Genomic DNA, 24962 nt, shown 5'->3' with positions numbered 1-24962 from the left:
CGCCGCACGCACGCCGGCTCTCGCGGCGATCCAAACTTTGTTGTGTTGTGAAAAGATGGTGTTGACCGACTTTCTCACGGAGACCAGACGGAGGTGGCTGAAGGTGAGATTAAATTTCTTAAATTTAGTTTATAGTACCGGCCAATTTTTATAAAATTTGCTCACTTTGCTTTAGAACTTTTTAGATTTAGAATTTAAAATTATTTTTTAATGTATATATAATATTGTGTTGTGTTAATAGGTACCTATATATTTAAATGAGATTGTGTTAAAACTACAATCACCTAGTGAGGAGCAAAGTAAGCATAATTATTACAGTACAAATTAATTGTATCGTCTAATTTATGCGATATTTTTTAAATAAATCTGTGGGCTTACAGACTAATTATATCTGAATATTATAAATAATAATGATTTTTTTTTAAGTACAATGCGTATATTAATATACTTATATTAGTATGTGATATTTTATCAGCAGTTACTGTATTTCATTTCTCGTGTAAATTCTCTTTACAAATTCATTGTTACTGTCTTTTTCATAGTGCACATTTGCAACAAATAAAAAATAGATCATTTCTCTTCATTGTCACCATTAAATTCGGACCAAGCTACATCTATCATGTGCATGGCATTTGCAATGACAAACTGTGGAAATGTCCCTATAAATGTCAAAATTTTATGAACATTTTACACTCGGGACTCGGGAGTATTGGGGACCACTTTATTTTGTTTATGACGGTGCAATGTTCGCTTCAATCACAAATTTTCAGTCATAAAAGTTACTCTAAAGGTAGCCATTGACGAGCCTTCCAACAGTCCAAATAGCGTAACTGCAATCCAAAATCGGTCCGTGAATATCAAAAACGTACAATGTTTAATATTAGGATGTCGTCCATTTGGATGAATCCATTGTAACGGCATCCATTTGGAAGGCTCGTCAGTGGCCTGCTTAATATTTATTAAAATAAAGTAGTAGACAGTAGGCAGGTAACAACTTAATCAATCAATGTAGAGAAATAATCATGCGGAGATGCATCTTTTTTATTTATGACGTACCTAGATGTATAAAGTTTTTTTTCTATAAACTTGAATTTCTAGATACCTAATTGCTATTGATTATTGAACTTATTTCTTGAAGTAAAACACAGTTTTTGACATTCCATTAAAATGAACAAGAGTGAAATTCTTGAAATTACAAAAAATCTGGTTTTAAAAACAATACAATTAAAAACGCAAATGGATTTTAGCCGTTATTACAAATATTAGTATCGGTACACAATGATTGCAACGAATAAGAGTTGATAGAAAAGTGCACCTTATTGCACTACTGATAGAGTGCACAATTGAACATATAGTTTAAACAATGACTTCATTTGTTGGTGTTAATTACCTAATCAGGGTTTGTATTAATTAATTATTATAAATATTTTTAGTTCTCCACGAAAGTATTGTTAGGTCTGTGTATCGGGTTTTAACAAACTATTACGTAATTATTTTCTTTGGTTAAACATATTTTGTTTAGACAGAGATATGAGGGCGTATTCGGAAACGAAAATGAGGCTAGCAATTTGATTTCAATATAAGTTCTTTTTAACGAACGAAAATAACTCTATTGCGAACTTGTTCATTTTGAAGTATCTCTTTCTTGTATTATGAGGGGCTGATAGACTATGGGCCCGATTCGGATTTTGAAATAGACATCTATTAGATATCTTTTAGACATCACCAAGATACGATAACGATATGTTTAAGATCTAACCTGTCAAATTTGACATTTGCGCGATTCTGGAGATACTCTTGAATGATTTCCACAGGCTATGACTTAGAGATCCAATTCACATCTAATAGATATCTTACTCTATCTAACGTAAAAGTGACATTGGTTGCCCGAATTGCGCTGTAAAAGAGAACTAGTTGATATCTAAGCTATAACGTATCTAGAGTGGATCTAGTACGTGTCGTCTCTTGTGAATATCTTGAAGTTCGAATACGGCAGTCTGTAACAAGTTGATAAATAGGCATGTTTGGTCATGCTTCTGCACATTACTAGGGTGCTGATATCGGCAGGTGTGACAGTTGACCCGCTAACCTTAGTGAGATAGAAAAAGCAAGAAGGAAAAAAAAGGGTGGGAACGTCGCACCGCCTGCCGGGCTTTACCCTAAAGGTACCGTTCAAATTCAGATTACACCAGCGTTACTGTTGCAGTAATGTAACCGACTGCTTTGCTGCGGGAAACGTACAAAAAGGTAATTTTACAAATTAAAGAGAAATATAAATTCATATTAAATTTAATATCTCAGGACTGACCTTACGGGCAATAAGAATGGGACATGAATAGGGCCAGTACAGCGGTGTGACACCGCTACAACGCGATTGGTTGATGAGTTCGCTTCACGCGCGCGATTGGTCGCAACTAGTTGCGTTAGCCTGCACGATTGGCTCGAATTCGTGAGGGACACCGCTGAACCAGTACCATTTTTAGGGTTCCGTACCCAAAGGGTAAAACGGGACCCTATTACTAAGACTTCGCTGTCCGTCCGTCCGTCCGTCCGTCCGTCCGTCCGTCCGTCCGTCCGTCCGTCCGTCCGTCCGTCTGTCACCAGGCTGTATCTCACGAACCGTGATAGCTAGACAGATAATGTATTTCTGTTGCCGCTATAACAACAAATCCTAAAAACAGAATAAAATAAAGATTTAAATGGGGCTCCCATACAACAAACGTGATTTTTGACCAAAGTTAAGCAACGTCGGGAGTGGTCAGTACTTGGATGGGTGACCGTTTTCCTTTTGCATTTTTTTTTTGCACTATGGTACGGAACCCTTCGTGCGCGAGTCCGACTCGCACTTGCCCGGTTTTTTCGTGTCCGTAAGGCCCGTCCTGAGATGTACTTACGTCAATGGTTGGCGACTTATGTTGTTGCTGCCCTGATTTTTGACTTTTGCGGCACCAATGCACTCGGCAGTACCTTACCTTGAGTTTTCTGAATAATTTTAAAGTCAAACTATAATGTCAAGTGCTACCGTAGAATTTTATCTCGGAACTATGATAATGTAAAACTATCCTATTGTGTAGTACGCTGACATTATTTGCATATGAGATAAGATATAATCATTGTGTGTGTAAGATAAACGTAAACCCCAGAAACGGTGGTATGTGTTTTTATTGAATAACGCATACATATTAATATACGTAGTAATAGTTTAATAAGGAAAAAGGACGTAAATCAATTATGATGTATACTAATAATTTCCGCACAAAAAGTAACGATATCCCATCAAAAACATAAATGTGAATTGAGAGCCAAGTTTAATATTAAGAATATTCGTCGTTGTTGACTTCGCCGAAAGAATTGATTATATAGGTGAAAATAATGCCGGGATAACGCGAGGAAGAAGAAGAAGATGAAGGACAAAGGACGTAAATGTGAGGGGCACGCAATCACGATATGAGTGTTTTGTGCAACAGGTACTTACGTAAAGTATGACTTACGCTAGACTGGGCCGGGGCAGGGCCGGGGCATCCGGTGCTTTGTTTTCTATGGAAAGCACCACGTGCTCACCGATCAGCCGCCATAGAAAATGACACGTCGGGTTGACATAGAACCAATTGTTTCAAAATATTTTCAATAATGTTCATATCCAGAGAAGAAAATGAGGACTACGTTTATATGAATAGGCGATTTCGTGCGGGTTTCGTCTTAAAATATATTTATAAAGGGTCATTCACATAATTCAGGTCAAATTTCACTCGACATTATTTCGATCCATTACAAGGGTCCTCATCAAGAGCACTTACAGCAAAAGGCCAGTCCACGGTCACCGTGACAAGCGATCCGTAATTTTGCTACTAAGGTACTATATTTTAATATGTCTGAGTCTCACGGGAATTTTTAAAGGAAAGTCTAGATACACTTTACCATTACTTTTTTTCAAAAGTTAACATTACTATGTATTAGTTATTATTATTTATTTAACCATTTGACTGTCGAAGACGTCAACTGAGTTCCGACTACGTTCATAATGACACGCCGCACACGATAGGCGTGGCATTTAAAAAAGGGCTTAAATAAAAGAAATAAGTGTTCCGTAAACAAAGTTTTGTACGGAACACTAAAAATTATCTCTAGTTGTCGATTTAATATTTTAGAGTCATTTTTCATATTATACATAGGTAGTCCAAAAAAATATAATCATAAAAAAATGTGTCGTAAAGTTGGCAAAAACTTTGTGACACTTTTGAAATGAACAGTTTAAGTAGACGTGACTATAAAAAACCCAATAGTTTGTGTCAGTTACGTCACTATGTTCGCACTCGTTATTATTTGGAGATACGTCCTTTTATCTATTCTCTATCATTCGTTGCGAATAAATATTCTGCAGAATATGTACTCGTATTTCTATGACGTAGAAATGTTTGTTTAATCGTGTAAATATTATGCTTAATGTTATGTCATTTGGTGATAATTTTTATGTTTACAAAACTGGCTAAGCGGATCTGGTGCACAAAATAATCTGAACGTAACTTTACGAGATAGCGTATCTAGTAATTTGACTGTGCAAACAGTAACAATCTTAACTGTCCATCGGTGGACCTTATGCCTTTTGTACATATTAAGGTTTACAAACTGTCAGTTACTATGTATTGTAGTGTGGGCCGTAGGTACAGTCTGTACGTACGGCATTGTGATGTTTTCTGACATTCTGCGTAGATACGTAGTCGATAATGAGTGATCTTACTAAAAGCAGGCAAGCAGAAGGTCCCGGGTTCAAATCCTGGTAAGGGCATTTATATATGTGTTTATCAAATTATCACAGATATAGTGGAGAGTAGGTCAAAATGCGATTTCGTATTTATGTTTAGTAAAAAAAAATTTTTTTTTGTATGAACAAACGTCATTAATGTAACTACACAAAAAGGAGGATTTCTAAGATTGCTTTTAGGTGCGTATGTTTGCACGTTTGCTAAGATAAGATAAAAGTGTTGTCTTACTTAGGTTGTCGTTAGTTGTTATATATTCATTTTTGACTGACAACGAAGTGCGTTCCTTTTTAGGCAATCGAAATCATGATTGTCTCACTTTTTTAGGTATGGGTTATTACCAGAGGTCGGCGGGGGTGAGCTATTTGCTTTATAATATGACGTAATACATGTCAAATTATAAGGTAAATAGCTCACCCTGTCCGACCTCTGGTTATTACAAAATAATCTCGCAATACGTTACAAATTTTATAAGTATAAAAAAATATTCATCAAAAAGAAAAAAAAGGATTTATCAAAAACTGTTTCTTTAATACGTAAATCGCATTAATTACTTATTTGTTACGTTCCACTGGTATATGTACAGTCAGCAGCAGAAGTTGCTAAGCGGGCGAGGTATTCAAAATTACCTTGACACGCTCTTATTCTCTTAACAATAAAGTCGGGTCAAGATCATTTTGAACACCTGGCCCGCTTAGCAACTTCTGCTGCTGACTGTACTTTATGACAACGGGCGTTTACGCTATTATTAATAACGACGCCCCAATACTAATACTATGCGACGTAGACGCCAATCACCATATGGTGCCTTTACTCGTGGAACGTCACATTTCAGAACAATTGGAAAGTAACAGCGCCTCAAGGAGATAAAATTACTTTGACTTCTACTTCAGAAGTTAAGAACATTAAGGGCCAAAAGAAAATTAATTAAAATTAAGACGGTCCAATGACCGACTTAAACTTCAAGGTTGCGTAATATAGAAGTATACAGAGTGGGCCCGAATAACCCAGCCAACATTCTCCATAACCTAAATCTCGTTTAATTTTGCAGTTATAGATATTTAAAATATACGCATTACTTATATAATATCACACATCATTAATTCCTAACAATGTTAGAAGTAAATTGAAGTTTATGACAATGCACGTGATGCCTATTTACCTTGTGATTAGTTGACATATAAATATACAATCATGACATAACGCTGCACAAAGGTAAGTGTCGTAAAATTGTCAACATATGTGACATATATAAAATATCAGACTGAGCAAAGTCTTGATATGAAACGAAGTAATTTTAATAAATAAATTGGCTCTAGTAAGACTAATGTAGATCTAAATAAATGTGCTTAGCCGAGACATGCAAATGATATCACATTTTTTAAATTAAAAGAAATATGGAAATATTTACTACTCAGTGGAAATGTATTAATGTTTTATGTACCTACATGTGGTACTTAGGTTACGTTATGTAGGTATCTTAGAAGAGGGTTAGATTTATACTATCAGTCTAAAAGGTTTTTTCATAAGTATATAATTAATATATACTTAGGTACATATGTATTCATCAATCGTATTTATAGGATTGTTTGTTTTCCTTGTTTTAGTTTTAGTGTTCCTGTTTGGCTATGATTGGCTGGTAGAGAATGCCTTTTGATATTAAGTTCGTCATTTGCGATGCTCGGAACCGGTTTTTTTTAAAAACCCGATATAGCTCAATATTTTTAACTATTTTGTGCTATGTACGTAGGACTGAATCATATATTTAGGTAACAACTTCGTATTATTAGATTGTCCCATTATAAATGAAATAATAAACCAAATAACGAAAAAGATCGTAATAATACCGGTATTTTTTGTATGAAGAAAAAACTGGTTCTGAGTCTTGGTCATTTGTACATAATTGTATATCTTCGTGCAATAAATTCTAAATATTATAAATATTACCCGAGTGACTTAAAGCACATCACCGGTCTGAAGTTGTCCTACTGTACCTCGTTAAACGTAGCTGTACTTTTTTTTAATTAAATTATTTTTTTAGAGGACATCAGGTTTCTAGGACAGCTATCCCCGTTTAACCATTAATCTAGATTGCCTGGATTAAAATATAAGTAGGTCAACAGCGGGGCACAATGTCAGCAGTCTGTTACTTAGCCGGCATTACCGTTCCTCCGAGCGTTTAGCCTCGACCGACCAATATAATGTGGCCTTAAGGTCCTAAAATATTTAGAGGACTCCTGTAAAAGGTGAAATGGGGTGTGCTCAAATAGCATGCAATGCATGAACACTCCAAAATGTAATTTCTTTTGTAGGATGTACTTTCAGTGTTTGAACAGACGAAGCCAGATTTAGCAAAAAGGCAAAAGGCCGGTCTACGCACACGCCGCCGTGTGATCTCGCCTTTAACCTTTATTTTTTTCTTGATTATTTCCTCATTAGCTTCGCTATTATTACAGAAAAATGCCTATTAAACCCTTTTTTAAGTATTTTAATCTCAGTATCTTTTTTACTTTTATTCGTTAAACTATGTTAGGTTAGGTTATTCTGCCTCACTCTGTATATTTAATCATAATATACAACATTATTGAATGAAACAAAGGTTCATCAATCAACACGACGTTAACTGCTACAATGCAATCTAGAGTGCAAGCGGACAACAATAACAGTAAACATAAACCTACATTACTGATAATAGGAGTTATTGCTCTGATAGTGCAAGTGTTTGGACAGGCTGGCTAACGATGGAAGCTAGAATCTATGGGCCCGATTCGCATTTTGAAATAGACATCTATTAGATATCTTTTAGACATCACCAAGATACGATAACGATATGTTTAAGATCTAACCTGTCAAATTTGACTTCATTTTGAAGTATCTCTTTCTTGTATTATGAGGGGCTGATAGACTATGGGCCCGATTCGGATTTTGAAATAGACATCTATTAGATATCTTTTAGACATCACCAAGATACGATAACGATATGTTTAAGATCTAACTTGTCAAATTTGACATTTGCGCGATTCTGGAGATACTCTTGAACGATTTCCACAGGATATGACTTAAGAGATCCAATTCACATCTAATAGATATCTTACTTTATCTAACGTAAAAGTGACATTGGTTGCCCGAATTGCGCTGCAAAAGAGAACTAGTTGATATCTAAACTACGTGTAACGTATCCAGAATGGATCTAGTACGTGTCGTCTCTTGTAAATATATTGAAGTTTGAATACGGCATAATGATTAGTTTCTGAAGTTGTAAATGTAGGTACTCCGGTAATAGGTAATATTTTTTAATACATACTCGTACACATAATCACGCCTATTTCCCGGAGGGGTATGCAAAGACCACGGATTTCCACTTGCTACGATCCTGACATACCTCTTTGCTCCCTTCACTTTCATAACATTCCTCATACACGCTCGCCGGATTAGGGTGCTCTTGACCTAGCCTTTCTTCAGGATTTCCCCGATCTGATCAGAGAGAGCCCGCCGAGGTCTATCCCTCCCAACTCCCACTTCCTCTTCTCCCTTATACACTCTCTTAATAATATTTTAATATGACTTAAGTTATAACTTTTAAAACGCAATAAAGAAATGTTTTTAGGGTTTTCGTACCTCAAAAGGAAAAAACGAAACTCTTATAGGATCACTCGTGCGTCTGTCTGTCTGTCCGTCTGTCACAGCCTATTTCTCGGAAACTACTGGACCAATTAAGTTGAAATTTGGTACAGATGTAGATGTAAATTAGCGACCCAAAGATGGACATGTTTTATTATAACTTTAAAATGCATAGGTTCGAAGTTATTTAAGAAAATAGCCAAAAAATTACAATTCCCCCCTTTATTTCTGAAACTACTGGGTCTAAAATTTTGAAAAAGACACAAAATAGTTCTTTACCTATAGATGTCAGGAAAACCTATTAGAAATGTGCAGTCCAGCGTGAGTCGGACTTATGTACGGAACCCTAGAAACGCGAGTCCGACTCTCACTTGGCCGGATTTTTCCGTCTGACACGACCTTTCGTTGCTAACGAAATCAACACACACGGACTACCGATATAATAATATTTCCGATGGCCGTCGCGGATGGGTAGTGTGAAACGTTGACCCTTCAGGACCACTGACCCTTGATGTGATTAGGGCCAGGGATATGAGAGGTCATTAGATATAGCTCTGATATAGCCTAGATATCATATCATTGCTTTTTTATTGACCTACGCCATTCGAATTTAAAAGAAGCGGGCCTACCGCGAACCACGTTTGATGTCATTGTGTTGCCCCTCTGTCGCACTTGTGGATTCGTACGTAAGAGCGACAGGGAGGCAACACGTCGAACGTGGTTCGCAGTAGGCCCTTAGATTCCTAAATTACTGAACACTTTTTTGTTCAAAAAAGTTTAGCAAATAAACTTTTAAGCACCATTCCACTAAACCGGGGTAAACCTGTTAAACTTAGTGTTACCATGGTTACCAGTACAATTTAACACTGGGTTAATGGTTAACGGGTTAACCCCGGGTTAGTGGGATGGCACAAGTGGCCCTAAAGGGCATAAGGATATAAGGATGCCAAAAATTATTATTTTTCACTATCATTTTGCAATAAAATTCAAAGTCATAGTGGGAAATATATTCCCTCCACCTTATAAAGGCTTAATAAAGTGCCGATTTGTTTGCACTCACGTAATGTTCACTTACAAATATACAGGGTGCTTCCTGTAACAGGAGCAATAAATTAAACTAAAGGCTCCTCAAACTGACCATCATTTGTTCAGCAACTTTTAAAAATTATGAATCCTTTAGACTTCTTCTTTTTCATACAAAATAAATATTGCCTTCAATGTACGCTGACATCAGTGTGTTTGACGTTACTTGTCACGCTTTTAACATAACAAATTTTGCAATACATTGCGTCTTAGACAAGGCCTGTTCACTTCCTAAGAAAGTTATGTCCCCAAATAATTGCGCATGTGTGCGCCTTAATCTTCTATGTGTGCGTTGGCCTCCGGGAAAAAGTTGCGAGTAATAAAAATAAAAACATTTTTCTACAGCAACATTGCTCCCAACTCTGATTTAAATTATCACGAATTTTATACAATATTAATCATAAAACGGGACTTAAAACGCTTAAAACTTAATTACATGCGATTAAGTTTTATAATGAATATTTGCTTCCAACTGTCTTTATCAATGTTCATAAAATATATGGAGGGTAGGTACGTCTACCCACCATAATAAAAAATATATTTATCAATGACTCTGTCCAACTGCTGTGGTTAAAGTTCATAACGAAAATTTTATTTATTAACTCTTTAAATAATACATACAACGTGTACCGCTACGTACCACTTAAGACTGTAAGTCAATGCACATAGAAAATGTGCTAAATGCGGAGCAACGGCTGTTGAAGCAGCCAGAGTGAAATTTACAACTTTAACGTGGGTTCAGAAGGAACCGAGTCATAACGCATCTGGAAAGCGTATTAATTAACCGTGAAGAAATGTATGAATACAAGTTGGAAATCTGTGTAAAATGCCGTGTGTAAAGTGTAGTGTATCTGTGTGTAAAGTGTAATAGGTAGGCATGCCTAATGTTATTTGTATAAAAGGTACTGAAAACTTTGTGAATGCGCTTTATTAATGTCTATTTTTAGGGTTCCGTACCTCAAAAGGAAAAAACGGAACCCTTATAGGATCACTCGTGCGTCTGTCTGTCCGTCTGTCCGTCTGTCACAGCCAATTTGCTCCGAAACTACCGGACCAATTAAGTTGAAATTTGGTACACATATGTAAGTCTGTGACCCAAAGACAGATATGTAACGTCAACAAATGAATTTTAAACATAGGGGCTACTTTTGGGGGGTAAACGATAAAATTAAAAAACAAAGTTTTGAAAACTATATCGTGTTACATATCAAACGAAAGAACTCATTTTGAGAATCTCAAATATATTTTTCTTATAAATTTAAGATAAAACGTTTAGAAGTTATTCAAGAAAATAGACAAAAAATGACCATTCCCCCCCCCCTCTTCTGAAAAAAATACACAAAATAGTCCTTTACCTAAAGATGTCAGGAAAACCTATCAGAAATCTAGAGTCAAGCGTGAGTCGGATTTAAGAACAAAAATGCGGTTAACGTTTTTTTAGGGACACAGCCGCAATGGTTTAAGTGAAACGTGATGTAGACAGCTATTGCGAAGGCCCTAGGCCGATGGCTAGGCCCGAAGCTCCCCAAAGAGGCGTGCCTTTAGCTTCAAGCGAGAGTCTGTATCTGGCACATAGTCGCAATGGTACTTGTAGTACAATCAACAGCAGAAGTTGCTAAGCGGCCGAGGTGTTCAAAATTACCTTGACATGCTCTTATTGTCTTAACTATAAAGTCGCGTCCAGATCGTTTTAAACCACTCTCCCGCTTAGCAACTTCTGCTGCTGACTGTACTGATTGATTAGGTTACTATTGTTACGTGTTTTAAAAAGCAGTAGGTATACAGGGTGGCTAAAAAATAAACTAAGTGTATTCCCGTTGCCAACGTGCAACCTTGAAATCGCGAAGAAAAATTTGGCTGTTTCATACATTTTGGCTGGTCCGTTTTCTATGGGAGGATACTTCTATTTTCGCGATTTCGGGGTTGGTCCCATACTAAAAGTTGCTCAGTATAATCCCAAAACCTCCTTGGCTACGGGAATACACTTATTTTTTGGTCACCCTGTAGGTATTATCTCTCTTCGGCCTTCGCTTTTAAAACACTTTCGGAAGTTGTAGGAAGCGCGACCCGTCGGACGCTCGAGTTTTCAGCTCTACGCATTTGGACACTTGTAGGTACACCGAACAATATTCGGCATTTAATCTTCAGAGATGTAGAGATATGCCACCACGCCAGAAAACTTCATGTTACATCTGGTTTTTGATTGACCCATTCGGGTTTTTCAAGACGTTTCACTCACGTCACGTTTCACGTACAAAAAAAATTTTGTAAATTGTGTGATGTACCCTTGAAACGCGAGTCCTACTCGCACTTGACCAGTTTTTTATTTTATTAAGTTGCCAGTTTTCAGTGTATATTTTTATATGTAAAACATTTTTTAATAAATAATATATATAATGTTATAAACATAAACATGCCTTTTATTTAAATCAATTGATAATACCACAAACAAGAGGTAATATTTGCATCTTGCATATATTTCGTGATATGAAGATAACAAATATGTTTATCAACAGAATTACTACCTACCAATACCCGCCAGGCTAAACCGGTTGTCAACTTTAGTTCCATTGGTACACAAAGACGGCGCCACTAGTATAAACGTATAAACGGTTGGGGACATTTTTTTGTATGGAGTTACCGTTCTTCTCCTAGTGAGTATTATATTCTTTGGTCTTAGAATAAACTTTAAAGTGACATAAAAATCAAAACATGAGTTTGTTGTGCAAATGTTTGTCAGTTTGAGGAGTACAGCCTACAGTTTCATTTATTGCTCCTGTTACAGAAAACACACTGTATTTATTAGGTTTTGCATTAGCATGTTGGTGTAAATTTTATTAGATACCTATCTAAATTGTGAATATAGTAAATAAGGTAAACGTACTGGTGCTCGATGAGGTCCCAGTACTTATCTTGAAACTTAATTCATTGTCAATAGGGGTGACAGCAAGGTGTCATCTATTGGGCATTAGCATGTCGAGATCTAGTACGTTTACCTTATATTTATTTTGTTTTGCGTTAGCATGTTGGTGTAAATTTTAAAAGTCACCTATCTAGAAGTTGTGAATATAGTAAGTACATATGTGCACAAGTCATCAATTAAAACTACTGATAAAAATATTTTTATTTACTGGCGGCATATTGTCGGTAATTTCAACAAACGTTTGCCTTTGTGTATCGTAGCTAAATGTGAATATTTTGAATAGTTTTGTTTTAACAAAAACAAAACTATTCAAAACAGTCACTTTCACAACACACAACACACAACAGACACAACAACAACAACAGTCAACAACAACAACAACAGCAACAGTCGCTTTCGTAAAACTAGTGCCTACTTCAAATCATGGGATTAGTTGTCAAGCAGACCCCAGGCTCCCATGAGCCGTGGCAGAATGCCGGGATAACGCGAGGAAGAAGAGTTTTGTTTTAATTAAAGGATGACTCATACCGGTTATACTTTGACTACTTAAACAAATAATAAGTTTTTGGCAAAAATTTCATTTTATCGCTATCATACAAGCTTTTATCGCTGACTGTACTTTTTTTCCACAGGCAACTAATACTCATCGAGGCAATTCTAAGAACCCCAAACACAATTAGGTTTCGTTGTTTTATCACAGAGTTCCTATGGCCACCTCCGGTCTCCATCATCAGATCAGCTCGATGACACCATAATATTGCATTATCACGTATGTATGCAAAATTTCAGCTCAATCGGAAACCGGGAAGTGGATCAAATTTAACTTGCAAGATTTGATTACACACTGACAACGGCCAGGTGAAACTAAATAAAAGCTTGTAATAAAGGCAAGAGCTGTAAGCCTCAATACCAATACTTGTATATTATTAGGGCGTAAAAGAAGCGGTGTAAGTCTCATTATTATTCACTTCAAATCTTGACGCAACTGAGCGCAATTAGAAAAGTTCTAGGTCAAAGGCAATTCCGGTAAAAATAATAAAATTCTTCTGTTTATAAATCTATATAATAATAGTCCCGCCAATTATACATTGATCATTCGAACTTTAAGATACGGCAGTTAATGGATCTAGAAACGATAATAATATGGATTAGATATGTCAGTGTCAAATGTGACGTTTACGTACGAATAAAAACGTCACTTTTGACACTGATACATGTAATCCATATCGTTTCTAGATCTGTCGTACTTGATTCGATCTCGGACTGAACTCGTAATTGACATATCATATCTTAAAGTTCTAATAGAGGCAGTATGTCTGCAAGCTGATATGAAAAGCGGCATAAATATAAGTAACTTATATCTATGTCTAGTATTAGTTTTTGTGCCTAAAAATTGTAACAATACAAACTGCACTATTTTCTTTGTTTGAATTACAATTAGTAGCAACTAAAACTACTACCTGACATAGACGTAATTTCGATTGTATGGCGGCGGGGGATTGTGTGTCGTGTGACTTGACAACAAGCGACGACAGGGCTATAACCGCGAAAATCGAAGTTCGCAAATTGCGGGGATTTTTCTCTATCACTCTAATTACGCCTTCGTTGGAGTAAAGGAGAAAGATCCCCGCAATTTGTGAATATCGGTTTTCGCGATACCTAGCCGCTCAGGTGTCGCCCCCTATCGTGCCTACCCGTGCGGAATGTACGTTATTCTGCACGTAAAGTATATGTTACGCTTCGTAAGTCACATTCCTTTTGCCCTTTTGGGTCAAACTCGCGAAGAATAACAAAACAACATCTGGGAGACCGAACTTGCTCGGGAAACATATAAAAACTCAAAAATGCGCGTTTTCCCAGGGATAGGAAATAGATAGACCGATTTATCGCCCCCGAAAACCTGCAAATTTCATCGAAATTGTTAAGCCGTTTCCGAGATCCCCGAAAAATATTTTAAAGAAACAAAAATTGCTCGTTTAAAGGTATTAGATATATTTATCTTATATTCCCGAATGATAAAGATAGGTTGGTACGAGTATATTTTAATGTCATCAACGGGTCGTGATAAAAGGTATTTGTAATATGGGCCTTGTTGCCTGATTTAAATTTCTAAATAAATAAATAAAATTTAATTTATCCTTTTTTTTTCCGATGTCTCCGCCACTAACTGATGGGGTCACGGAAGACTGACATACCAGGAAAATGTCAATGGAGATTATGTGTACAATGTTGCAAACTGATAGGTACTGTGTTTAAAAAAAACAGATAGGCATTGTGTTAAAAAAAAACGCAAAACTGAAATAATAATTTTCGATTGGCGTTTGTAAATAATATTTTTTGATAGGGTTGTCATCTTGGCTAGGAGCTTTATTTCTGTGACTTATGTCGAACAAAACTACTCTAAGATTTTATGCTAAGTAAGTACATATATCAAATTTTAAGGCATTAATATAACGTTATTCATCATATTATACTCTACAATCATTTTATACTCTAAGCGAATTTTTTAATGACATTATAATTCAATAATATTGTTTATAAAGATAATTACATCAAAAATTCTCCTCTCGTTCAAATTGTAAATATGTAAGATATTGCAGTGCCCAACAGGGTTCACAAAGACCTAGCTTATAAGTTTTTACCACCACCACTTTAATAAAATATTGAGTATTGAGTTATTCGTAGACTTACTCTTTTGCATATTATATAACAACAAAATTCCATTTCCTTGCGGAAGTACGAATAGCAAGGATATATACCAGGGAAAATCCATACGTACTATAATATAGGTAATAATATAAACGTCAATCCGTATTTCAATTCAGCAATTTTAGCATGTAGAATGACATACGGTCTGATTCGAACTTTAAGATTGGTCAAAAATTTGGTATAGATACGATATGGATTGGATATGTCAGTGTCAAAAGAGACGGTTCTTCAAACAAAAAACGTTAATTTTGACACTGGCATATCCGATCCATATCGTGTCTTTAGCAAATTTTTGACGTATTACGTAATATTTCATATGTATAGCACGTATGGATTTCCCCGATTGCTTAACATTTCTTTAAACAAAAACGTCACTTTTGACACTGACATATCTGATCCATGTCGTATGTTTATCTTATTGACGAATCTTAAAGTTCGAATCAAGCCGTAAGCTCCGGGTAAGGATTTAGGCAATGTACTCGTACTTTATTCCTTGAAATCTTCCCCCTGGGGAAAGCGAAGGGAAATTACACAATTCAAATCCCACGGAAGCAAAGCTGTGGTGGAATTATTTCTTTATTTTAACCATATTTTACAATGGAAGAATGTACTCGAGGTTTTCGCCTTAAGGCAAGAATTTTATTTTAGGATTTTTTTTTCTTACTTACACGTGTGTTTTACATTCGTTAATCATTAAAACCTTAAATCATTTTCTTAAAATAATATTTTACCTAAAAAAACATACTTATAGTATATCCAAAATTATTCTCCTTAAGTTTTGATAGGGTACACAAACGCAAACGTTTGTTAAAATTATCAAATAAATGTCACTATCAACAATATGCGAAGAAAAAAAAAACGTACTTTTGGTCCAACCTGTACAATCAAAACATTGGGTCAAACATAAACTTATAAAATGTGCAGGTTTTTTTTATAAAGTCACATAATAACTTATGAATGAGTGTCAGTCGTTCGTACGTAAAAGCTTGTGGTTAAAAACGTTACTGAGTCAATCACGACTCATATAATTAATAACACAAGGAAATTGCAGTGTAATATAGAAACAAGCTTCCGCCCGTGCCTTCGTCCGCGTAAAAATCGTTACCTTGCGAAACACTCCTTAACCCGTTTAGTATTTGGGTCAAACACATTTTTACTGCCTGATTCGAACTTTAAGATACGTCAATTAATATATCTAGAAACAATATGGATTAGATGTGTCAGTGTCAAAGAAAGTGTATGAAGAAACGTCACATTTGACACTGACATATCTAATCCATATCGTTTCTAGATCTATTAATTGACGTACTTATCTTTACGTTCGAATAGGGCTGTTAGACTCTGGTACCTACATAGATATCTCGTTTTTCTTATTAGTGTTCCGTACAAAACTTTGTTCACGGAACATTTATGGAATCACTGCTGTCTTGTTTGAGTCTCAAGTACTACTGAATAAATGTATCCCACCAGTAAAGGTGCCACGTAAAAAATAGCTTTAGATTCCCTTAAATCTGCGATGTATACAGGAATTACGCGAACGAGTTTGCTATAAAATGTGTATGATGTGTGTGTGTATGTGTGTGTATTTACTTCTAATACTTTTCACCTCCATAGGATTTCCGATATAGCAAGAACCCTAAATGGCATAACAATCCCTTATGGTGACTGTACGTACTTGGAGGTGTCCCAAAATTTGCTATACAGTTTTTGCGTAAATGAGGAAAAAGTATCTGAACAATTAAACATACACGCATTCGCATTTATAATAGTAGTAGGAAAGTACTTACGGAAAACCGCATAGCAACATAACTTTAGTAATAATGCCGGGAAAAACAGTTTTCCTTTCGATATGCGGGCAAATTGGTTTTGGCAGTTCCAATGAGTTTCGTATGCCTTAGTGATTATAGTGACGTAACAATTTTTTTTATTACGTAAGGGAATGTGGAATGAGTATTATTACATTGTATAGGTACATAGAAAGTAATACATCTGAAATAAACATAAATATGAATTAATTCGTGATTCATGCACAAAAATACCCCAAACAATAAACACACCTACGTTAAATGCGCATACAAAAGCCTTATGTGAAAGAATTATCGTAAAATGCTGGCACATCGAAAATAAAAATATTGCTTTTATTATTTTTCCTTAGACGTATAAAACAAGGATAAAAGCACGTTTTACCCGCCTACGCGACAGGCTGTGTCGTACTTACTACTACGTGTACTTGTTAACCCAGAAAAACCGGCCAAGTGCGAGTCGGACTCGCGCACGAAGGGTTTCGTACCATTACGCAAAAAACGGCAATTAATCACGTTTGTTGTATGGCAGCCGCACTTTAATATTTATTAAATTCTATTTTTAGTATTTGTTGTTATAGCGGCAACAGAAATACATCATCTGTGAAAATTTCAATTGCCTCGCTATCACAGTTCATCAGATACTGACAGATAGAAAGGCAGACAGACGGACAGCGGAGTCTTAGTAATAGGGTCCCATTATTACCCTTTAGGTCCGTACCCACACACACACGCGTCCGTACACAGATTATATCCCTACTTACTTGGGGCCCGTTTCTCAAAAGCTTGTAACTTGTGATACAAGCGGATGTCACTTGTTTTTGTAGGTACCTATACATATTATTAAATAAATTTAAACCTCATACATTTCCAATTAGCAATAAAATTATTCTCTGAACTAGATAAGAGTACTTTCCTACATACAATACTCCAATCATATCACGCATATCAGCACATTACATGTATATTCATGAAATATTAGCTTATTACTCACGATACCGATATAATTGACACAGAATCGATTCTAGGTAAAATGTAGCTCGTATTTCACCAGTATCTGGCTAGTTAGCCTAAATACTGGACCTAGTTTTTGTGACTTTTATTAGGGCCCGAATCGGATTTTGAAATAGATATCTATGAGATATCTTTTAGATATCACCAAGATACGATGACGATATGTTTAAGTTCTAACCTGTCAAATTTGACATTTACGCGATTCTGGAGATACTATTGAACGATTTCCACAGGATATGACTTAGAGATCCAATTCACATCTAATAGATATCTTACTCTATCTAACGTAAAAGTGACATTGGTTGCCCGAATAGCGCTGCAAAAGAGAACTAGTTGATATCTAAACTATAACGTATCTGGAATGGATCTAGTACGTATCGTCTCTTGTGAATATCTTTAAGTTCGAATACGGCAGCTAGTTTTTGTGACTTTTATTAGTTGCTGCATCATTTGTAACTGTCTTTGTTAACCTGGTTAACCCTTTACGAACGTTAGGAACCAGAAGACTTTTGACTAGAGATGCACCGGAGAGTCGGTTACTATCCGGTATCCGGCCTATCGGGCCATTATTTTAACATCCGGCCGGATACCGGATAGTGGCCTACTATCCGGCCGGATACCGGATAGTAACATTGCTTCATTTCGGAGTAAACAAAATTCGAATAAGAAACAGTCACGGTTATAATCGTACTCGTTTATTATATTAAAACAATTTCAACATTCCACTCACTTGCACGCGCACTCATTTCGAACCTAGAAAATGAGTCCGCGCGAACGTTAACTACGACACAGGTCAAAACCTGTACTATGCGCACCTGAAAAACCGAAATGTAGGTATAGTTCCGCCGGCCGAATATTCGGCGGCCGGATACCGAATATTCGGCCGATGGTCAGGCCGAATATCCGGTATCCGTTATCCGGCCAAACAACTATCCGTTGCATCTCTACTTTTGACCCTCAATGGCACAGTGTTAAAAAGTGTTTTTTTATCTTGAGGAAATCGTTATCCAAATCCATCTTTTCTTCAACCGGATTTTTTTTATCGATATTGATAAAATATGACATCTCCCTATTACGTTTAGATTATTGCTAAGATGCTACTATTATTGCTGCTGATTGTACAATTGAAGTCAATTTGTTTGAATAAAATATATGACCTTTTCTATGACATTTATGTTTTACTAAAATTTAAATCACATCTATTCACAACTCAGTTAATGAAAGCAGTTTCAATAGTCCAAAACTAACATGAGGCCATTCAATATACCCGCTGAGGTCTGCGGTTTGGGTCGCAATCCTCTAGGGGTAGGTTGTATTAGTTCTAACAAGGGTTGAAAGTTAAAGGTATCGTCAACAACTATTTATTTAATTCAAATTTCCGACAATTTTTGAGTTTATTTGATTCGAAAATCGAGTAATAACTATTGAGTCATTATAGATCGTTAGCTTGTTGAGTGGAGCGAATTTATTCTTAGATATCGAAATTCCGGGCTTTTCTTATGGCTCCTCTACACGATGGGCCAATGCCGGCCACTCCAAGGGACGCAGCCATGCGGCAGAATGAGATAGCAATATCAATTGCTCCCTCTAACGCATAAATGCGTCCCTTGGAGTGACCGGCGTTGGCCCATCGTGTAGAGGAGCCTTTAGAACAAAAATGAAAGATCAGTTAGCACCTTAAGCTTAATTACGATTCAGGTTTCTAATAATGCAGCTACATTTTTATTCAAATCTAAATGATACTTTAAGAATTATATAGATATAGAACCAAATCCCCACCCTCTGAGATATCTAAGATATCTAACTTCGTTTGAGGCAGATTTCATACGTACGTATTAGTTAATATGAGAAGCTCTGACAAACTTAGTTTTAGTACCTGCCCACATAAGATAGTTCCTACATAACTTGTAATTAAGTTTCAATGTTTTACTACGCACGACTTGTTCTTAGATACTGATGAAGTTATTACTTTGAAAACTAAAGTGTCATTCTATGGAAGTTGATAACTATGTAAACAAACCCCCATATTGAAATTGTCTCTGAATTATGAATTTACTAGTGACTTTTGTTTACATAGTTAGCAAGTTCCATAGAATGACACTTTATGGTCCACTTTTTGGAACAAGTGTCTTTTTTTTATTCTTCTTATTCTAACAAATATATTTAGGTTGACATGGCTAGGAAGGAACTTCTGTCTATACATGAAAAATCTCTTCAAATAATATGCCAAGGCGGTAGCTACCAAAACCTGGTTTAAAAATAAAAAGCTAGCAACCATTTATCCTGTTGTTTCCATTAAAGTTTACCTTTTTTTTCTTTGTTACAGGCTTTCAAGCTGTTCAAACGGAGCAAAAGCCGCAAGAGCGCCCGCAACCGCATCTCGCCCCTCGTGCGCTCACCATCTTACTCTGGCACCGTCGACGCTCGCTCCGAGATCGACATCCAACGCTACTGTCCTTGCAGAGCCTCCTTACCACCTCTCCACATCCCAAGCGAAAGCATCGATGGATACAGCAGCTGCAATAGCTACGACAGCTCACGTAACGAAAGTTTACGGAGTTACGAGTGTGGATACAACTGTGCGCGATCGGATTCCGCCTATGAATCCGCCAGAAGCAGCCCGGCTAGAGCACCGGTCTGCTATGCCACAGTCACATATTTTAACGTTAACGACAGCGAGGATAGCAGCAGTATCAGAACAGAATATACGCTACTAGATTATGATGTGGAGGACAGAGAAATGGACGGGACTGAGGAGAGAGCGCAGAATTTTATCAACGAAAGCTTGGAGCTAGTTAGCACTTTATGAATTAGTTTTAGCTAAGGTAGATTTTGTATGATATTATAGTGTTTTGTTTTGGATTAGCTTTAAAATAGTTATAACTGTGGTGTGTTCTTGATGAAAAAAAAAGTTCTCTCTCGAAAGTAGGTAGTCCTTTTCCACGAAATAGACTGCAATGGACTTTAAAATAAGCAAACAATCAAAGGCTTTGAAGTCAACACGCCACGGTAAACTAATATTATATCAAAGAAACGAATTAGTTTGAGTTGTATTTGACTGTTTAGTGTAGGTAGATATAAATTAATGTTTGTGTAACAAAATAATATCGAAATATGGCATATAACCAGCATCTGGCGGTCTGCATGCAAGTGTTAAATAAAAAAATATGTAGAGATAAAAATTCACTGGCAAATTTTGGACTTTTTTCTTATATGGCTTTGCCGTAGGAGGCTACTGATTCCACAAAATGAATAAAAAACTATTGAATTTGTTAGCTGCTTGTATATTGCGTCTACCAAAGTTTGTGTGATATCATAAAGTATAATTAAATATAAGGTTAGTATAAATGACCACTGTACTGCTAATGCCGGTCAATATCATATCATAAATAATAATGATTAGAGATGCACCGGATATCCGGTTATTATCCGATATCCGGCCTATCCGGAGGTTATTTTGATATCCAGCCGGATACCGGATAGTGACCTACTATCCGGCCGGATACCGGATACATTGCTTGATTTCGGAGTAAACAAAGTTGGATTTAAGAAACAGTCACGGGCGTCACGGTCATTATCTTACTTTATTATTTTAAATCAATTTAAACGTTCCATAGTCATGCATGCGCACTCATTTCGAACCTAGAAATCAGTCCGCGCCAACGTTCACTACTAAACAGGTCAAAATCTGCACAATGCGCACTTGAAAAACCGAAATGTAGGTATAGTTCCGCCGGCCGAATATTCGGCGGCCGGATAACGGATATTCGGCCGATGGGCAGGCCGAACATCCGGTATCCGGCCAAACAACTATCCGTTGCATCTCTAATAATGATCATAAATACCTACTGTATATTATATCCGACAATGTCACAACATCAAAGTGTCTACAAACTGGGGTTTATTGAAATATGTTTTTCGAAATTTTATATTTTTCATATTTATTTCATGAATTGCTTTTTCATAAAATACAAATAATTTAATGCATGAATGTCATTCAATGTATCCGCGCATTTAAAATTTATTCGTAAGTTTTCAACATTCCAAATCTGAATATTACATATTATGATTTTGATACACGACTGAGCAGTGTAGTCATTGTTAATAATTTGGTAATTTTATATATTACATATGTATATTCTATGTCGTTGATCTCAATTAAATTTTATTACCTAGCCATTAAGTTTCTCTCCTTCGTTCCAATTTGTAATTTTAAAACACTTAAGTATAGGCAGATATAGTAAAAGAAAACTAACTCTGTAACGACTTAGACAGAACAAAGTGTAATATGTTATATTTTCTTAAAATTTTAACATTTATGGTGACATTTCCAGACTTTGCAGAGTTAAGTTGGTGCGACTATAGATACTCGTGAAATCTAAAACGGTCCGGGTCCAGACCGAGGCATCTGACACTTCGTTTTTACAAGCAAGCTTTGTTTTCAAGCATAAGTAACATACCCATCATGTAGGTACAGGAACCCATCATAGGAAACAAAGTGACGGGCGCCCCGGCCCAGACCCGGACCGGTATACATCATGTGGCCCATTACAAGGGCGAATAATTAAAACAATCTACGTTTTAATTATTCTTTCTTACTACTCCTCAAACTAGACAATGTTTGTTCAACGACTTTTAAAAATAAGTTGAGACTTGGATTTTAAAACACTTTAAAATTTATTCGAACACGCAATATATTACGAAATTGATTATGCCTGTACGGTAACAAGACTGACAGGCAATCACGCGTATTCGGGAAACGAGATAATCACAAGATCTAGAAACGATATAGAGATCAACTTGATTTACATTAGATATCGACTAGATGTGACTTGGATATCTAAGTCATAACTTGTCGAAATCGTTCAAGAGGGCCTCCAGAATCGCGGAAACGTCAAATTTGACATATCTATCTTACAAATATCTTTAAATTATCCACATCGTAAATTGTTGAGGTCTAGTAGAGATCTAATTCATTTCCCGAATCGAGCCGAATGTCAGTTAGACGGAATTTAAATTTCATTGAAAATACCTACATATTATTTAGTTTGTTTGAAAAAGGGACAATCTTAAGACTACATAATTTAAATAGTTATTGAATAAAAGTTATATTGTTTGAGGAGTAGAATCTACGTTTTAATTATTCATCAAATGTAAAATGAAACGAAAATGTTTTTATATTTCGGTTGTAACCCAGGTAGCCTTGTATTTGAATAAATGTATGTTATTACTTGATTTAGTTGATTCTGTATCCTAATTGGCTAAAATTGCCAATCATTTGCGATTGGGAACGCGAAATAAGCTCGTATTGAAGAAATTCCACCATTTACAAACATTGTACGAAGGGGGTTGTAATAAATTGATGTCATAATTACCGTCGTATTTTATTTGGGTTATTGGAGGTTGGAGGGTTTGGAGCGAATTGCCAGGGAGTCAATAACCTTTATATAGGTATCCGATGTTATTGTCAAGGGTAACAAACATCTGAATTGATATAACCTTGGGAAATTTTCATGAAAGCCACTTCTGAATAAACCAGTAAGAGAGATATTCGCTTGTATACCTAAAACACTCAAGGAGAGGCTTAGAAAATTGTGCCTTTCCAATACTTAGATAATTCTGTTTTTCTCGATAAAGTACCTACTTCTTTAATTTCCTTTGATTTTCTGGTTCGCATTCATATTTATTTATTTATATTATATATGTATGCATTTTTTGTATTGTTATATATCTATTTGTATATTTGTAGTAATGTGTAGGTATTCAAACTTGCATTTCATTAATTTTAATGATTGTACACTTTTGCTTTTGTTTGTCATTCATCGTTCCTTCTGTCCCACTCGTTTCCTCAAAGGTTAACTGAAAGAGATCCCATACAGGGATAAGTTCGCCTTTGTTGTATTTAATTCACTATATAACTGTATTGAATTAAATACACTTACATACACTTTTATTTTTATGCACAATAAAGTATATGCATACATACATAGGTACATACAAGCGAATATCTTTTTAACCTAATAAGGCCCACTTGCACCATTCCACTAACCCGGGGTTAAGCGGTTAAACTAGTAACCTAGTGTCAAATTGTATGGCTAACTATGGCAACTCCTGGTTTAACCGGTTAACCTCGGGTTAGTGGAATGGTGAAAGTGGGCCTAAGTGATATAAGTTCCAGTCCTTGTAAAGCCCACATACCTTTGGCTTTTTTCCTCTTGGGTCTTGCAAGTTACCAATTTACTCAAAGGATTATTAATATAAAGATGAAAAGAGGAGGAATATGAACGAGATGGTCGTAAGGGGCCCACTGACTAACAGTCCGCCGGACGATATCGGCCGGTCAGTTGTTCGGAGCTGTCAAATTTTTGATCCAACTGACAGGCCGATATCGTCCCAGGCGGCCTGTTAATCAGTGGTCGGCTTTATTAACTTCAGTGTTCGCGGTAGGCCTCCTTAAAAAGCAAGTATGAAGTGGTGCCAAAGTACGGTGAAGCACGAATCTGCCACTCCTCCGGATTATACCGACTTCAGTTACTTGAGAGGCTTCACCGGAATCTTGGCTAAAAATAAATACCTACTTATTCCTGAAGTAGGAAGTCCGCCATTTCTAAATTTTTCCTGTGTTTGTGCAATAAAGTTTAAATAATAATAAATAAAAAAAAGGAGACGTCCGAGTGCTCGCCACTGTCGAGGTGTCAGGGTACAATACAAATACAATACAATACAATACAATACTCTATATTTATTGCACACGTCACATATTTCACAATAAGCGCCCTTAACATAAACAAACGACCCAATTCGAACTTTAAGATACGTCAATTAATCGATCTAGAAACGATATAGATTAGATATGTCAGTGTCAAATGTGACGTTCCTTCAAACAAAAACGTCACTGACACATCTCATCCATATCATTTCTAGATCTATTCATTGACGTATCTTAAAGTTCGAATCGGTTAGAAAGACAATTGGATAGAGGTAACAACAGTAAGTAAATGTAATATTAAATATTGTTTTTTTAATGATATAGGAGGCATATGAGCAGAC

At 36.1% G+C, this 24962-nt stretch overlaps 1 protein-coding gene across 1 annotated transcript; it reads left to right on the top strand.

Annotated features, from left to right (window-relative positions):
* On the top strand, positions 1–21092 carry LOC134680487 (uncharacterized). The gene is made up of 2 exons (XM_063539616.1): positions 1–103; positions 20239–21092. Exons 1-2 carry the CDS (start codon positions 56–58, stop codon positions 20719–20721), a joined length of 531 nt encoding a protein of 176 aa, XP_063395686.1. The 5' UTR covers positions 1–55; the 3' UTR covers positions 20722–21092.
* Positions 21093–24962: the final 3870 nt, after the last annotated feature.

This window comes from Cydia fagiglandana, chromosome 3 (assembly GCF_963556715.1).
Source record: "Cydia fagiglandana chromosome 3, ilCydFagi1.1, whole genome shotgun sequence".
Classification (NCBI taxonomy): domain Eukaryota; kingdom Metazoa; phylum Arthropoda; class Insecta; order Lepidoptera; family Tortricidae; genus Cydia; species Cydia fagiglandana.
The sequence above is the reverse complement of the archived record's forward strand: the minus strand, read 5'-3'. Positions and strand labels throughout refer to the sequence as shown.

Coding starts and splice junctions, on each gene's coding strand:
- LOC134680487 (XM_063539616.1), top strand. CDS start 56: ATGGTGTTGACCGACTTTCTCACGGAGACCAGACGGAGGTGGCTGAAG. Junction 104..20,238: donor CCAGACGGAGGTGGCTGAAG/GTGAGATTAAAT, acceptor TCTTTGTTACAG/GCTTTCAAGCTGTTCAAACG.